The sequence below is a fragment of the Mesocricetus auratus genome, unplaced genomic scaffold (assembly GCF_017639785.1).
Source record: "Mesocricetus auratus isolate SY011 unplaced genomic scaffold, BCM_Maur_2.0 Super-Scaffold_100018, whole genome shotgun sequence".
Lineage (NCBI taxonomy): Eukaryota > Metazoa > Chordata > Mammalia > Rodentia > Cricetidae > Mesocricetus > Mesocricetus auratus.
This window is the reverse complement of record NW_024429199.1, coordinates 44,043,736-44,060,825: the sequence shown is the minus strand read 5'-3', so window position 1 is coordinate 44,060,825 and position 17,090 is coordinate 44,043,736. Positions and strand designations below refer to the sequence as shown.

Genomic DNA, 17,090 nt, shown 5'->3' with positions numbered 1-17,090 from the left:
CACACAAATACCGAGTGGGTGTGGTAGCCTGCCTGCAAGCCTGGTGTTGTTTAGGAGGTAGGAACAAGGATCCTCGGGGGATGCTAATGTGTTAGACTAGCCCTGTAGTGACTCTGGATTCAGCTGAGAGAACCTGACTCAATGAATAAGGTTGAACACAATGGAAGAGACTCCCTATTCAGCCTTGGGCCTCTATGAGTACACACACATACATGCACACACACACACACACACACACACACACACATGTCCAAACCACACACAGTCACATGTCTATGAACTGCATGAATGCACATGAGTGCATACACACACATTCACACACACACAGAGAGAGAGAGAGAGAGAGAGAGAGAGAGAGAGAGCCTGCCTCAGAAAAAGGGCATCAGATGCAGAAAATCTTCGAGGCTGAAGGCAAGAACTTCATGGCTATAAATAACCCATCACTTTGGGGGAGCCAGCCTTCAAGATCACAATAGCTCTCAACCTCCTGAATTAGGTTGTGTTTGTGAAACTGTATACGGCACAGTCAAAATTTTTCAAAACATAAACTTCCATTTCATGTAGTATTCCCCAGGGAACAGGAAGCCATGGGAAATTCTTCCCAGAGGGGACAAATGTTTGTTTCCAGAACTTAGAATGATGTCCCTATATGAGGCTGCCCAGATTGTAACAATTGGTGATGTTTTGGCAGAGCTGTCATGAAAAGCTGTCACGCTACAAGCCAAGAGACCTTTAGGAAGAATCTACATTCCACATCTAAAGGCACAAGACAATACCTGCATAAGCACATTGTGTTCTGGTTGAAGGGCGAAGAGAGATGGGCGTTTATTGAACTTTGACAATGGGCAGGCACTCTGCCCACCTTGCCATACTCCACAATAACCTGCACAGTACAAACTGTCACCACTTCCGCTAAGCGGGGAAGTGAGGCTCCCCAAAGCCGCTTGTCTGAGGTCACATGGGAGCAAACAGGAGCCACTGAATGGCTTCCCCGGGTTCTCCAGGTCCCATCTGGGATATTTCCTGCTAAGCAGCTGGTATTTTTTGTTTTTTTTTTTTGAGACAGGGTTTCTCTGTAGCTTTGGAGGCTGTCCTGGAACTCGCTCTGTAGACCAGGCTGGTCTCGAACTCACAGAGATCCGCCTGCCTCTGCCTCCCGAGTGCTGGGATTAAAGGCATGAGCCACCACCGCCCGGCGCTAGAGCAGTTTTTATAGTTAACGGTTGGTCACTACAAAGAGCTAAGAGGAGAGTGAGTCTTTGACAAGGATGGGAAAGACAGAGCAATGTCACCTATGGAGGCGTTTCCAGAAGACACTAGATAAGGTCACAGGCTCATCATCAATTAGACTTCCATGCATGTGGAATGCCTCCCTTCTGTGTCATACTTTGGAGACTTACATGTGCTTCGATTGCACTCCAAGCGCGGATTGAAGGCCACCCCCGTTCCACGGTTTCTGTCCACAACTCCCCCCTGTGGTCCTTAGACTACGGTCTCAATGGAGACGGTGTTGCCATTGCCCTCCTGGCGTCTGGGCTGCATTTCGTCTTTGAAAGCCCGGGTCAGAACCACTTTCAAGGACTCTCTGAAGCGCTTCTTCTTGCTGCTGCCCACAAAGAAGTAGATGAACGGGTTGGCGCTGCTGTTGACGGTGGAGAACAGCAGGGAGATGTTATGCAGGTTCCCAAAGGCCGACCAGTACTCGTAGTAGAGCAGGTAGAGGACCCGCATGGGCACCGCGAAGATGAGGAAGACGATGATGGTGACCATGATGATGATGTACAGCTTTGACGAGTGCGAGGCCCACGTGTTCTTCCGTATCTTCACCACCAAGATGGTGCTGGAGACCAGCATGAGCGGCGTGAAGACCAGGAAGCTCAGGATGGCTATGAAGATGATGACCGCCCGGCAGTCGCTTCGGGACCGACTCTCTTCCCCACTGTCGATGCACATGACGTACTCCATGGTGGTCACCAAGCAGGAGAGCGCCCACAGAAGGGCGCAGACGAGCGCCGACTGGTGCTTGGGGCGGTGGCATCGGTACCAAATCGGGTAGAGGACCGACAGGCACCTCTCCACACTGATGGCGGTCAGCAGGTAGAGGCCCGTGTTGTAGCCAAATAGAAAAGTCACCGACAACGTGACGATGGTGTAGTAATGGCCAGAAGAGAGCTCATAGTCCAAGGCATAGTCGATGGACAGAATGAAAATACAAAACAGGAGTGAGATGTCGGCCACGGACAAGTGCGTGATGTAGACTGTGAAGGGGTTTCTCCTCATCCGGAAGCAGAGGAACCAGAGGAGAATCCCGTTCTCCACAAAGCCCAGCGGGGAGATGCTCATAATGACCCAGTGCACTACGGGAATGGGCGGGTGCGAGCTCCCCAGGGAGGCATTCCTGCTGGAGGTGTTCATGGCTCTCTCCTCAGCAAGGGATGTCATATTTAACTGGTCCATGAGGAGGCTGTGGGCTGAGCCGCTTCAGGTCATTTTCTGTAAACAAGCCAAACAAACAGAAACTATGAAAACTGGAGAATTAAAATAGAAGAGACAGCTTGCATGGAGGAAAGTGTTTGCTTTGCAAGCCACAAGGAGCTAAGCTGGATTCCTGAGATTCACATTTAAAAACAAACAACAGCCGGGCGTTGGTGGTGCACGCCTTTAATCCCAGCACTTGGGAGGCAGAGGCAGGCGGATCTCTGTGTAAACCAGCCTGGTCCACAGAGTGATTTCCAGGACAAGTAGGGCTACACGGAGAAGCCCTGTCTCGAAAAACCATATAAATAAACAAAACAAAAACAAAACAAAAACCCCATAGGTGTGGGGCCTGTAGAACCTGCTTGGTGGTTAAGAGCACTGGCTGCTCTTGCAGAGGACCTGGGTTCAGTTCCCAGCACCCAGTTGGAGGCTCACAATCTGTTATCTCCAGTTCTGGTGGATATGATGTCATCTGGCCTCTGTAGGCACTGCGCGCATGTGATGCACATGTGTACATCCAGATAAAACATATGTACACATAAAAAGAGATTTTTTTTTCGATACAGGGTTTCTCTGTGTAGCTTCGGAGCCTATCCTGGCACTCACTCTGCAGACCAGGCTGGTCTCTCAGAGATCTGCCTGCCTCTGCCTCCCGAGTGCTGGGATTAAAGGCATGCACCACCAGCACCCGGCAAAAAGGAGAGATACATTTTAAAAGGCTAGATATGATGGCACACATTTGTAATCTCAGAACTGGGGAGGCAGAGATGGGGTAATTCCTAGAGCTTGCTGGCCATCCAGTCTAGCCATAATGACAAGTTCCAGGCCAGTGAGAGAGATCACATATATCGCACACACACACACACACACACACACGCACACACACGCAAAGAAATAACATAAAATAGAAGGGAGACATTTCGGCTGTGAATCATAACCTTGACATTATGGCTAGAAAGTTCCGAGGCTGGAGAGATGGCTCCATGGCTAAGACAACTTTGCTGCTCTAGCAGAAGGCCCAGGTTCCGTACCCAGCACCCACATGGTGACTCCTGAACAACCTATAACTCCAGTTTCAAGGGATCCAACACCCTCTTCTGACCAAGAACACCTGGCATATAGTACACAAACATACATGCAGGCAAAAAAAAAAAGTAAACAAAGAAACCACTCATACGCACAAAATAAAAATAACTAGGGGCTAAAGAGATGGCTCTGTGGTTAAGAACTTATCGCTCTTAGAGAAGACCCAGTCTGGGCCATAACCTGTGGCCCAGTTGGGGTCTGGAGGCCATGCTACTGCTGGGGTCATACAGACCTGGGTGGCAGATCAGGCCATGGTGCCTTCCAGGTCCAGGCTTTCTGCTGAGGGTCATGTCTGGGTCCACAGCCCTGTAGCAGCCAGGATGCAAGTTGATATCCATGGCTCCTGTTGCCACCAAGGGCCATGCAGATGCCCAGGGTCAGGTCAGCCACCTGGGTCCATGTTGGTGTCCGACGGCCATGCTGTAGCCAGGGCCATACAGATCTGAGTGGCCCTGTGCTGCTACCCAATACCATTGTGACATCTGGGCCAGAACTGCAGCTGAAGGCCACATCTGAGTCCATGGCCCTACTGTAGCCAGGGTCTGTGTGTGTGTTGAGACTTCTCTTACCGTCAGAGTCCATGTGGATACCCAAGGTGTGGGGCCATGTTAGTGTCTGAGAGCTACACTGTCACTGGGCCATGCCAATCTGAGTGGCCTGCAACACTGCCTTCCATGGCAATGGTGACATGTAAACCTGGCTACTGCAGAGGACCATGTCTGGGTCCATGGTCCCATTGAGGCTGGGGTCTGTGTTGAGGTTCGAGACCACCAAAGGCCACACAGAAGCCCAGGGTTGGGACTGTAACCTGTGGCTTGATTGGTGTCTGGGGGACCATACCTGACTTGAGTGTCCATGCTTCTACCCAGAGCCAGGATGACATCTGAGCCTGGGCTGCTGCTGAGGGCCATGTCTGGGTCTGTGACCCAGCTGCAGCTGGAGTCTGTGTTCATATCTGTGACCTGTGTCACCTCAGGGGCCATGCATGATGAAGTCAGAGGGTGCCGAGCCCCACCCTTCAATGGCCCTGGGAAAGCTGGCCCTGCCTCTCACTGGAGACTGTAGCAAGTGAGCCGACCCCTGCACTGGAGAGAGATGGCCCCACCCCTCACCACAGGTGAGAGAGAGCCAACCCTGGTGGCAGGGGTGTAGGGGAGCTGGCTCTGTCCTCTCGCCTGAGGTAGGTGGCCCCAGTGGCCTGGACTGACTAGGTAAGCTGCCACCCAGGTCCACAGCTGGGCCTTGGGTGGGCTCACCCTAACATCTACCCATCTAGGACCTGCTGGTCCTGTGGAATTATGCCCACAGGATATCCCAGAGGAGTTCCAGTGAGGATCCAGTGATGACGATATGCCAGAAACCAGAGGCCTTGAACCAGACCGGTGACTCGTTGCAATGAACACTTGCTGGGAAAGCTGATTGGACGAAAGGGTACACTGTGTGATGCATTGCTCCCGATGTCACCAGGATGAATACAGAAATGTTGGAGAGGTGGGAAAGATGGAGAAGCCAAGAGGTTTTTAGTTTGGTTTTGTCCTTGTTCTTCTTTGTTTTGCTTGCTATGTTTTGTTTTGGTTTGATTCTTTTTTCCTTGGGAGGGGGAGTTGCAGGAGTGAAGGGAGGATATGGGGGACTGGGAGGTGAGAAGAATTGGGGTGCATGATGTGAAATTCCCAAAGAATCAATAAAGAAATTATGTTTAGGGCTGGAGAGATGGCTCAGAGGTTAAGAGCACTGACTGCTCTTCCAGAGGTCTTGAGTTCAATTCCCAGCAACCACATGGTGGCGGACAACCATCTACAATTCAATCTGGTGTATATGTAATAAATAAATAAATAAATAAATAAAAGTTTACTATGTACCCATGTTTGTCCTTGAGCTTCCAACCCTCCTATCTTATATCCTTAAAAAAAAAAAAAAAAAAAAAGAAATTATGTTTAAAAAAAAAAACCTGAACCGGGCGTTGGTGGCGCATGCCTTTAATCCCAGCACTCGGGAGGCAGAGAGGCAGGCGGATCTCTGTGAGTTCGAGGCCAGGTTGGACCAACATCCTCCAAAACAATACAGAGAAACCCTGTCTCGGAAAAACAAAAACAACAACAACAAAAAAAAACCTGAGTGAGCCAGGCGTTGGTGGCGCACGCCTCTAATCCCAGCACTCGGGAGGCAGAGGCAGGCGGATCTCTGTGAGTTCGAGGCCAGCCTGGTCTACAGAGTGAGTTCTAGGACAGCCTCCAAAGCCACAGAGAAACCCTGTCTCGAAAAACCAAAAAAAAACCAAAAAAACCAAAAAAAAAACCTGAGTGATGTAAACCCTTTCCCACCCCCCACCTCCTCAAAAAAAGAGAGGACCAAGTTCAGTTCCCAGCATCTACATGTGATTTACATCCAAATGGGAGATCTGATGACCTCTTCTGACCTCTACAGATACCAGGCATGCAGGTGGTGCACACACATACACACATGCAGGCAAAACACTCATGAGAATAAAATTAAATAAAATAAATATTCTTCAAAGAAGGAAAAATAAAACAGTGAAATTTATTCTGATGATCTATTTTATTTAACCTGATGAGTTCAAAATAGCATCTCATCATATAACTGATTCAAAAATAAAGATTGAAAAAAAGGATGTGTCTCCAATGCGCTGTGTGTACCTTAGCCGCTGAGCCACATTTCCTGTGCTCATTGGAGCAGGTGACCAGTGGCCACCTTGTAGGGGTAGCTCAGGCTTTCAACTGCCACAAAAATGAAATTTCTCATACAAAGATGGGTTGTCCAGGTAGTCCAAACCAAACGCTGGAACTGTGTAAAACCAGGCATAAGCTGGGGAGTGTGTAAAACCAGGCATAAGCTGGGGAGTGTGTAAAACCAGGCATAAAATGGGGAGTGTGTAAAACCAGACACAAGCTGGGGAGTGTGTAAAACCAGACACAAGCTGGGGAGTGTCTATGTGAGACTAATCCCATGAATCTTGATCCGTGCATCCACAGGGGAGTGTGTAACGCCAGACCTGAGCTGGCCCCTTAGGGAAGGTGACAGGGACACCCTACTGTCTGAGACAAGGGTCCCACACCCAGGACCCTCTGGACCTTGAAGGCAATCAGCTCTTGGCTTCTCACCTGAGAAACAGGGCTCTCCTGTTTGACTGTAATCATGGGGTCCAAGGGATCCCACCGCTGTGCTGCCTTCCTATGTCCTCACTGAGCCCCAAATTCACAGCCTGCTCCTGCAAACGGCCCACACTTTCCTTTTATGACCCAGTTTTTATTCCCACTCAACTGTCCTCCCTTTCCCCAAAAGCTTCAAACCGCATTCACAAAGATAGTTGAGAAAGCTGTTTGAACACTCTAGCCCAGTTGGGTCCATCTTTTTAAAATCAAACGGACCTTCTTCAGTTCTACAGTTGGGGATTCATCTCCATGATGATAGGACAGGCTTTCTCCATTCTTTCAAGATTTAATTGCCAAGTCATTGTAGAGACTGTTAAAAATAGGGGCCTCTGCGTAGTTTTGCTGGGGAGGAAGGACTGAATCTAATTCAATTTGGTGAGTGGAATGAGGAGGGCGAGCATGCCAAAAACAGGCATGTTCACAGCGAGACAGCTTTATACGGCTTTCAGGGAGGCCTTACATCACTGGCTCGTGAAGGGTCAACAGGAGTGCACTTGCTGAAGAAGGGGCAGAAAGACACTTTAAAAAGAGAACACTATGGACAGAGACATGCACGGAGGCAGGGGGTACAGAATGTCCCTGCTATCTGGGCATGATAGTTTCTGTCTGTCTGTGACCCTGGCAGTCGGGTGTCCCTGCTATCTGGACATAATAGCTTATATCTGCGATCCTGGCAGTCAGGGGAGCTAAGCAGGAAGATCATTACAAATTCAAGGCCAGCCTGGTCTACATAGTGAGCTCCAGGCTAGCCAGGACTATGTAGTAAGACCCTGTCTCAACCCCAGCACTACAAAAAGGATGACTTTGGTCAGTTGTGCCTGGTGGTGCACACCTCTGTAATCCTAGCACTTGGGAGGCAGAGGCAAATAGATCTCTCTTATCTCCCTGGAGAAAAAGCACTCCCATTAGCCCAGGGCATCGAAGGAGTGGACACAGTTTTCTCAGGGTTAGAGTAAAAACTCTTGAATCACATGGTCAGACTGATTTTGATTAAAAAAAATGGAAATAGTTAAATTATGAAAACTAATCTCATTAAAAACAAGTATAATCCTTCCATTGTTTTGTTATATATAGTGAGACTTTACTTAAATGAACACATTGCTAGAAAAAAAGAAATCCCCAATGTTACTCCGACTGTCCAGTAGCAGTTTGGAAGGTCTGGGGAATCAGCTGGCCATGCATACCCACCACCCTAATCCCCACCGTCCTCAAGGCTCCTGGCTGTCCTATCTGTTACACTTCTACTCGGAGTAGCTACGGTATTTCAGGGTGGGGAGTGTGAGGTGAGTATTGTCGTAGTTGCTGATTGTTGACAAAACAGTCTAGCTTGGAATTTACTGCAGGCACAGTAATGATTTCCCAACAGCCACAAGCACCCTGTGGTGGAGCTCCCTGAGGAGGGACCACACCTGCCTGGGGCCACTTCCTGTCTCCAGGTAGACCCAGCTCAAGGACAGCAGGCTTTCTGTCCAGACACACAAATCACCTTGTTATGGAGTAACTGTAGCTGTGGGCTGCCTGTTTACCTGGCAGTCACGGTCGGAGGAGAAAGACGCTCACCCTGTCGGTCGCGGAACACGGTGGTGGGAACCTCTGTTGGGAACACAGTGCGAGCAGATTGGAGCAGGCGGTGGCAGCATTAGTCAGACGCCTCCTTCCCTCCTCGCTGGTCCTCACCCAAGCACCTCCTGGGGACAATGAAGTTGACTGCAACATCAGAGTGCGGACCCTAGCGTCCAAAAGAGCCCTTCCTCGCTGCCTAACTGTGGGCCCTGTCACCAGTGTGGGAGGCAGGGAAAGACGCCATCATTGCTCTCATTTAACAGGGAAGAAACTTAAGGATTGCCAGACATTGGTGGTGCATTGGCCCACGTCTTTAATCCCAGCACTCGGGAGGCAGAGGCAGGCGGATCTCTGTGAGTTCAAGACCAGCCTGGTCTACAGAGCGAGTGCTAGGACAGCCTCCAAAGCCACAGAGAAGCCCTGTCTCAAAAAAAAAAAAAAAACCAACAACAAAAGAAAAAATAAGGATTAATGCCAAGCTCGGAGCCTCTGGAAGTCACAACCCCACCGGGGCTCTGCCACCTACAATCCCTTCATGGTAGCTGGCGCTCCCTGGGCAGCAGCACAGCGGTACCTGAAAATGCTCAAGGGTCCTCCTCAGAGAGCTGGGCAGGTATCCCGACTGCCAACCCAAAGCGGAGCCTGTTTCCCACTCGCCAGAGAAGAACGTCTGGAGACCACGGGTTTAACCAAGCCTCTCACCTCCCAGGGGAACAGAAGCCAGGGAGACTGGGAGATGGACCGACACTCACTGCTCACGCGGAGCCTTGCCAGCCAGAAGCCACAGGTGGCGCCCTGGCTCCCTCACCCTGCTGCAGGTCTCTCACCCATCGCAGAAGTCTTCCCATGCTTACACCCTGCTTCCCACTGCAGCTTGCCGCCAGCCTCCCTTCTGAGGACTTGGAGACACCGTGCTCCCTGACAGAGAGGATTTTTTCCCCCTCGAAGACCTAAGTTTGATTTCAAATTCTGACCTCCTCTGTGGTGGGTCCAGGGTTCCTGTGCCCTGCCCACACTAAAGTCTATTGTGACACTCATGTTTGTAATCACAGAGACAAGAGGATTACTACGTGTTGGCGGGCAGCCTGGTTTACATAGAGAGTTCTAGGAAAGTCATCAAGAAGCAAAGTGGCCCTTGAGGACAGATCAAATCACTCCTACCTGTGTAAAAAGGTCCCCAAAAATGCCATCCTAATGGGCTCCTCTGTAAGCTGCTTAGCTGTGATACAAAATGGGGGTGGGGGTCAACTTATATTACCTTTTATTCCAATCATAAAGCAAAATGTTCTCACTGCAGAATATCTGGAATTTTCACATGTAAGAACAGTACTCAAAAATCAACATTATTTAACACTTGGAATAGTCCTTTATCTTTTTTTTAATGTCTCAAACACTAAAATTTTTTAATTGGCATCAATTTAAGATAAGAATTGATGGGCAGGAGAGATGGCTCAGAGGTTAAGAGTACTGGCTACTCTTCCAGAGGTCCTGAGTTCAATTCCCAGCAACCACATGGTGGCTCACAACCATCTGTCAAGACCTTGTACCCTCTTCTGGCCTGCAGGCATATTTGCAGGCGAAATACTGTATACATAATAAATAAAAAAATTTTTAAAGATAAGAATTGGTATCATGTATTTTCTCACTTGATATATTATTTTTCCTCCTATCAAGGTATTCTCTAAAATGTATTTATTTTCAACTAGTCTTCTAGCCTTAAAAATACCAATTGCTTCTGATTCTTCTTTTTTTTTTTTTTTTTTTTTTTGGTTTTTCGAGACAGGGTTTCTCTGTGGCTTTTGGAGGCTGTCCTGGAACTCACTCTGTAGACCAGGCTGGCCTCGAACTCACAGAGATCCGCCTGCCTCTGCCTCCCGAGTGCTGGGATTAAAGGTGTGCGCCACCAATGCCTGGCCCCTGATTCTTCATTATTTTGAAAATACATGTATGCTCGTGTTCACAATCCCACGCACACACTTAAAAGCATGTTTATAAAAGGTGTATGTGCACACACAAATACCTACATCTGTATGAGCATCTCCCAAGCGCATCATGTTTATACCTCCTTCTATGACAGTGAGGTACCTAGGCTCCTGTCACTCACCTGCATGCAAACATCCCACCTAGAAGTCCTTCCTCTGTAACGGAACAGCCCACACCATCACTATGCCCTGCTTTGGAACACTTTTTTCCACTTAGCATGGGCTCCATGCCCCCTTCACTTCCCACTTAGATGCCCTCCTGCCATGCCTGACGCTGATCCTGTCATGGTCCCATTCCTGCTGGCCTCATTCCCTGCTCAAGCACACACTACCCACCTCAGGCCAGACTGACCAGAACGAAGAATGCTTAGCACAAACCATCTGCCTGTAAGGATTAAGACAACTGTAGGCAGCAATAGCACATCTGAATGTAAGAGGTTTCTGTTGTTGCTGCTGTTTTCTCAAAGTCAGAAGAGGCCGTATTACATCACTGAAACATCACAAACCAGTCTTAGCACCTGGGACCTATTTTTTTCTGACATTGGGCAGCTCTTTGATGGCATGAATCCCTTGCTGAACTGTTTCTTTTTTCCAGGACACAGACACCCCTACACAAATTGTCAGAGTGTTTTGTTTGTTTGTTTTGTTCACTTGTTTTGTTTTTTTAAGATCTTATTTTTCAACCCCTACAGCTAGGATTCAGACACATCAAATAAAAACAGGCAACAGTCCCAGCACTCGGGAGGCAGAGGCAGGTGGATCTCTGTGAGTTCAAGACCAAGCCTGGTCTACTGAGGAGTTCCAGGACAGGCTCCAAAACAATACAGAGAAGCCCTGTCTCGAAAAGAAAGAAAGAAAGAAAGAAAGAAAGAAAGAAAGAAAGAAAGAAAGAAAGAAAGAAAGAAAGAAAGAAAGAAAGAAAGAAAGAAAGAAAGAGGCAACAGAAAAGTTGTAAGAGTCAAAGAACCAGGATTCCTGTGTCAAGATAGTGTCTTCTGTATATGCCAGGGAGGTCGCACCCATGAAATATCGAAATATGGCTGCCAAAAAGATCTGAAAAATGACACCAACAGTTGACGTGCCAGCATAGATGGGGAAGTATTACAAGACCTCACAGATAGATGAAAAGCTACAGATTATTAATGGCTGCTGAGAAAGAGAAGTTTCCATCTTCTCCAGTGATGAGTCCCTGATAATTATCTGTGCAGTGCCCGCAGAGGCCAGAAGAGGTCACCAGATCCAATGGAGTTGAAGTTACAGATAGTTGTGGGCTGCCCAATGAGGCCCAGAAACTAAAACTGGGTCCTCTGCAAGAGTAGTGCGTGCTCTTAACTGCTGAGCCATCTCTCCAGCCTCAAAACTGTTATATTTTACTTTTGGTTTTTCAAGACAGGGTTTCTCTGTATTGTTTTGGAGGCTGCTCTGTAGACCAGGCTGGCCTCGGACTCACAGAGATCCTCCTGCCTCTGCCTCCCGAGTGCTGGGATTAAAGGCGTGTGCCACCAACACTCAGCCACACATGAAACCCTGAAGAATTATCACAAGCTTCAGATTTCACCAAGCGGCCTGGCCATCTGAACCCGGTGGTGCAAAGGCAAACATTTGTGCCCCCCCTCGTCTTGTGACAGAGCCCCGTGTGACTCCCCTGGCTGCCTTCCATGCTTGACCACAGATAGGGTAAATGGCAGCCAGCATCTTCTTACTTCCACGCCGTTTGTCAAGTCAGAGACTCTTCCCTTTCTTTCTGAAGAGACCAGAATCTACTTGGATGTGGCTAAAGCCCCTCTGAAAGGTTCCTCTGGAGCCTTTGAATTGATGGTCACCCAAGAGTGGCGAGGGTCTAGAGTGTGGTCCACCTCATTGCTGGGAATGGTCTTTGCTCTCTCTGTAGATGTGGTGAAGGCTGCCAAAGAGGCTTTGTGGCGCAGAGGCCTCTGCTGTCTGTGCCTAACCCTGCCTGGCTCGGGAGCTTAGCTTTCAAGCCAGCTGATCACAGATGCAAGCCCTAAGCCAAGCAGCCCGGCCCCTCTGAACCCTGGCTCCTTCGCGTAATTGTCAATTTTAATGTATTTCTGGAAGGCTGAGATATGAGAAAAGCTAGGAATTGAAAAATGTTGAGATTGGATGCTTTTTTATCGAATGAGTCGTGTGGAAATGTCGGGCTGAGATAATGAATCAGCAAACAGAGAAGACAAGCCTAGTGGTTTCCACAAGTGTGGAAGGATAGGAACTTGCATAAGCCAGGTCCCGACAGCTCCATCCAGGGCTCACACTCACCTCTCCCTGCAAGCATGGGAAGCAGTTGCACAGCGGAGCTAAGAACAGAATTGAGGAGCACCAGTGGGGACAGAAGGTTTAAATTCCTCCCGTAGGCCAACGAGATGGCTCCACAGGTAAAGGTACTTGCTGTGTGAGCCTGATGACCTGAGTTCAATCCCCAGGACCCGCTAATGGTGGAGGGAGAGAACCGACTCCATAGTCAGCCTCTGACCTCCACTCATATCCCCACACATATGTACACACACAATAATAACGCATTTAACTTTTTTTAATGACAAGTGTCACGAGTTCATGTGCAGTCTCTAGAAACTCAGGAGCGGGCATCGTCTTCCACACTCCCGTCACCTAAACAGCTTTTCCTGAGCCCTAGACTCCCATTCTGGGGGGGGGGAGGCACAGAGCAGGAGAGGAGGAAGGAGACAGATTGGGGTGGTGACAGGAAAAATAGATGGAGAATAAAGAAAATGAGAGAAACAGTGGCAACAACAGAGCTAGGGCTTGGAGGAGTGTGTATCTGAAGCCTGCTCCTGTTCCCAGGCAACCACAGAGAAGCTGCCCCCAGGCAGGACCTTGTCTGGTGAAGAAAACGGTGCATTCTTCTCTCTGTGTGTGCATACTCTAGCCTGTACAAACAGAAAGCCACTTGTGAGACGGAATTTCCACGGCAAGGAAGGGCCCTGGAGGGAAGGTGTGTGGCAGGACCACCTGTCCTGTGTCCGTATCACCCTAACACCAGAGCCACCTGGATACAGCAGCAAGGACAGGTTCCGTCCCTATGGTGCGGAAGAGCCTACTTAGTTCACTGCTTTCAAAGGTGGAGGGAATTAACGTTTCCTTGGGGGGTATTTGGCATGCCTGGAGGTTCAGAGTTCAATCTGAGTACTGGCTGAGAGTCCTGCAGAAATGCAGGACAGCCACACAACAGAGCTACCCAGTCTTCAGACATCCACAGTGATGAGGTGAGCCTCCATACTCCGGAGGTCAGCTTGTGATCACCTGATTATTACACACAGCAATGTGTCAACAGCCGGTACACTCACTCCTTGCCAAATTACCTCTCCCACCCTGGCTGGGAAACGCTGCTAAGGTACATCATAGATTGCTGAGTATACTCTGTCACCTTTGGGCTGGACAGGGATTCAGAAATACTGATGCCCCCGAAGGAAAAAAGAAACCCAGCCAGCTTGCCTCTAGCCATGCCCACTGGCTAAGTCGAGCATTTTCTATACAGGAACCAGATACCATCACTGCCCTTTGAGTCCCCAGCTCCTCTCTTATTCCTACAACGACCTCAAAAACACCCCTGTCCACCACCCAACCTGTGAATCAATCCAGTGACTCTTCCATACCTTCCCAGCCAGGAGTTAAGACAACAGAGTCCACAATAGAAGCCTCAACCCTAAAGTTGGAAAGCAATTTCTGGGAACAGCTCCCCCAGCAGAAAAGCAAATTCCCCAAAACGAAGGCGGTGGGAGACAGAAGTTTTTGCCAACAGCACACTGACAGCAAATATCTAACACTACAGCAGAAAGCAATCGGCATAGAAATTGCCGCCCGGGCGACAGCTCCCAGAACGGGGGAGACCTTACTGTGCTTGTCAAGAGCATCTGAACAACTCCACGCTGGAGAGCAGACCCACTGGTGTCCTTCGCTCAGGACGGGTCAGAGGTGACAACAGGGAGACAGCTCCTTTGAGTCCCGAGGCATCCATACCCAGCCAGTCAGCCAGGTTCCCAGTCCCAGCATCTCCAAGGATGGCTGCAGACTTGTCTCTGAAGTCAGAGCAGCTCTCCCACTGCTGAAAATATTTGAGCTGTGCCAAGCAGATGGTCCCACGCTTATCAGCAGAAGCGGTACTTCAAATGGCATCATTCGCTGACACGCAAGTGAAAATCCGTACCCTGATTCATAGCGGGAACGACTGACGGTAGCGCAGGGTGGCTTATCACCTTGAGAGGCTAGGGCCAGCCTAGGCTAAGGAGAGCAGTGCTCCTGAGATACGACGTATGAAAGGGCAGAATGCATAGACTCATTCCTGTTCCTAGCTGAGCTCGCAAGAAGTCACATGACCTGCATTGAGCCCTTGGAGACTCAGTCTTCTCTACTGTAAAATGAATCATTAATATTACCTCAAAAAAAGTTGTGGGGATTAAAAGGGACATGCATGTCTAAATCCGCATAGTGGGGGCACACGGATAATCTCACTCTCTCTTGCTGGTCCTTGGAATGGATCGTGCACAGTTTAGTGTGCTAAGTTGGGCTGAGATCATGGAGAGGAAGGGAAGCCAAAGAACCAGGGGCTGTGGTAGAGGAGAATGTCTGCCCCGTGGCAGTACCCAAGCAAAGTCCTTCCCAAGAAGTGCAGCTCTTGTTAGATTCTCTCACGGGAACCTGGAAACGCAGCATTAAGTAGCTTTTCCCTTGGCCTCTGCCTGCTTTTCCCCAAGAACTCAAGACAAAGCCAAGCAAGAGAATTCTAGGTCACCTGGATCTTAGGTAGTCATGCCTACAGTGAAGAACTACCTCCCCCACCCCACTCCTGTCCACACTTCCTCTTTTCAGAGAGCTTCCTCCAGTTACCACAGTGAAGTAGCAGTAACCCTGGAACCGACTGGATCAAAGCGGAGGGAAGTAGTGATTCCAGTGCATTGGAAAGCAGGTGTCCATGGACCAAGTTCCGAAGCCTCCGCTGAGACTGTTTCCAAAGCATCTCTGAAGGGTGGGAGCTTAACTGCTCTGCAGGAAGCCCAGGACTCAGTCCTCCCAGTGGGGAGGAGACCACAGGACAGGGGGCTTCCCCCAAAGACCTTCAGACCACAGCTGGCCAGACACACAGAGAGACGGCAATCAGCAGAACTGGTGAGCTCTGGCCGGATGTGGAAAATGCTCTCTCGTTACCTGATTTCCACGTTCCAACGGAAGGGAAGGCCAGCCTCCTGGAGGAGAAGCTAAGCTTCAGGAGGAAAGTCAGAGAGAAAGGGAAGCCCACTAGAGCAAACTACAAGGTAGAAAGGAAGGCTCACATGGTGAGGAGGGATCCACGAGAGATGCCAGGGAGAGCCAACAGGCTGGCCAAGAGGTCCCCAGCAGGGGAAAGGGATGGTGTGAAGGAGAATGGGATGGGACAGAAGGAGTCTCTCTCTGCTCCTCTCTCCACATTTGGCACTTCTCAGAGCTGAGTCTGTCCAGATTTGGAAAACAGTTGTCCCCAGGAGTGCCGTGGAGCCCTGAGCAGAGTGACCAACTAGAGAGGAGACGCCAACGTCATTGTTTAAGTCAACAGACGGGCGCACCCATTTCCCTTTTTTCCCATGTCGGAACACCACAGAGATGCCTGGCCACTCTGGCAGTGGACAAGTCACCCAATCTGGAAGTTGTTACCAGTCACCAGGTGAATTCAGAGCAGAGGTCCCAGGAAGCTAGGTGATCACATAGTCTGGAGGGAGGTTGGTCACCGGCATGGGGGATGGCTCTCCTCACACAGAGTGAGTGGGTGGGGGATGTTGCCAATTGTTTTGTGACTAATTGGCACCACCAAGAAAGCAGGAACTGTCACAGATGGGGCTGGGGTTTCATTTGTGGTAGATAATGATTTATGCTTAGCGAAAATACAGTATCTTACTGTAAAAATAAAGCTGCTTACATTTGAGCCACAAATAGGACAGCTATTTCTGTGCTTGGTTTGTCGTTGTGAGTAATCGTTTTCTTCAGAGGTGGGAAGATTTGGGGGAAGGAGGTCTAGAGAGAGCAGGAATAGGGCTGGCTGAGCCCCGGGAAGAGAAGTGTCTGTGATCCCCCCCACACCCAACTTCCCTTAAGTAGAAGTTCTAGACTGCAGTCCTATGAAATAAGTCACACCTTCTGGAGTTCCTTAGAGAAAATTCCCCTGCTCCTCCTGTCAAACGACAGAAAGGTAAAAGAAGTCTTGGGGGCTCAGCAGAGAGAGAGGTGGGGGGGAAGCATCATGATCATGACAGAAGCCACCTACGGGAGGATCCATTGGTTTCTGCTCACCGTCCAAGCATCCGGTCTGCCATGGATTAAGAAGTCACCATGCTAGGAGCTCGAGGCAGCTGCTCACATTCATTCCTTCAGCAGTCAGGAAGCAGAGAGCAGTGAACGCCGCCACTCAGCTGGCTCTTCCCTTTCCTGTCAGTCCAGAACCAGGACCCACGGAACCGTACTGCCCAGATACAGAGTGCTCCTAATGAGATAATCCAACAGCCGTGTCAAGGGGCTTGTCTTGTAGGCGACTCCAGTTAACAACTAATGTTAACTAACACACGCAGTAACATGTAACACAGGAAGCCTGGCGGTAGATTCACAGCAGGTGGTGGAGTCCACATGCGGTAGAACCCAGAGGAGATCCCATGTTTTAAATTCCAAAGCCTCCTAGGATGGTGAGGGCGGGGCTTGACTCTGCCCAGACCTAGGGAAGTGGGTGGGCGCATGTCAGTCGTATCCTCAAATGTGTCCTCACCTGGAGCCAACTCTGCCCAGTCCTAGATTGCTGAAGCCAGGAGGAGCG

General features: G+C 49.6%; 1 protein-coding gene across 4 annotated transcripts; it reads right to left on the bottom strand.

Annotated features, from left to right (window-relative positions):
• Positions 1-800: 800 nt before the first annotated feature.
• On the bottom strand, positions 801-14,583 carry LOC110340067 (proto-oncogene Mas). Of its 4 annotated transcripts, none has more exons than XM_040728286.1 (3): positions 14,152-14,583; positions 8,264-8,425; positions 801-2,493 (listed from the first exon to the last, which is right to left on the bottom strand). In XM_040728286.1, exon 3 carries the CDS (start codon positions 2,455-2,457, stop codon positions 1,483-1,485), a length of 975 nt encoding a protein of 324 aa, XP_040584220.1. In that variant the 5' UTR covers positions 2,458-2,493; positions 8,264-8,425; positions 14,152-14,583; the 3' UTR covers positions 801-1,482. The 4 variants fall into 4 exon arrangements, with proteins under 4 accessions (XP_040584220.1, XP_040584221.1, XP_040584222.1 ...); XM_040728287.1 differs by having other exon boundaries at positions 8,298-8,425; XM_040728288.1 differs by lacking the exons at positions 8,264-8,425; positions 14,152-14,583 and adding an exon at positions 4,405-4,861.
• Positions 14,584-17,090: the final 2,507 nt, after the last annotated feature.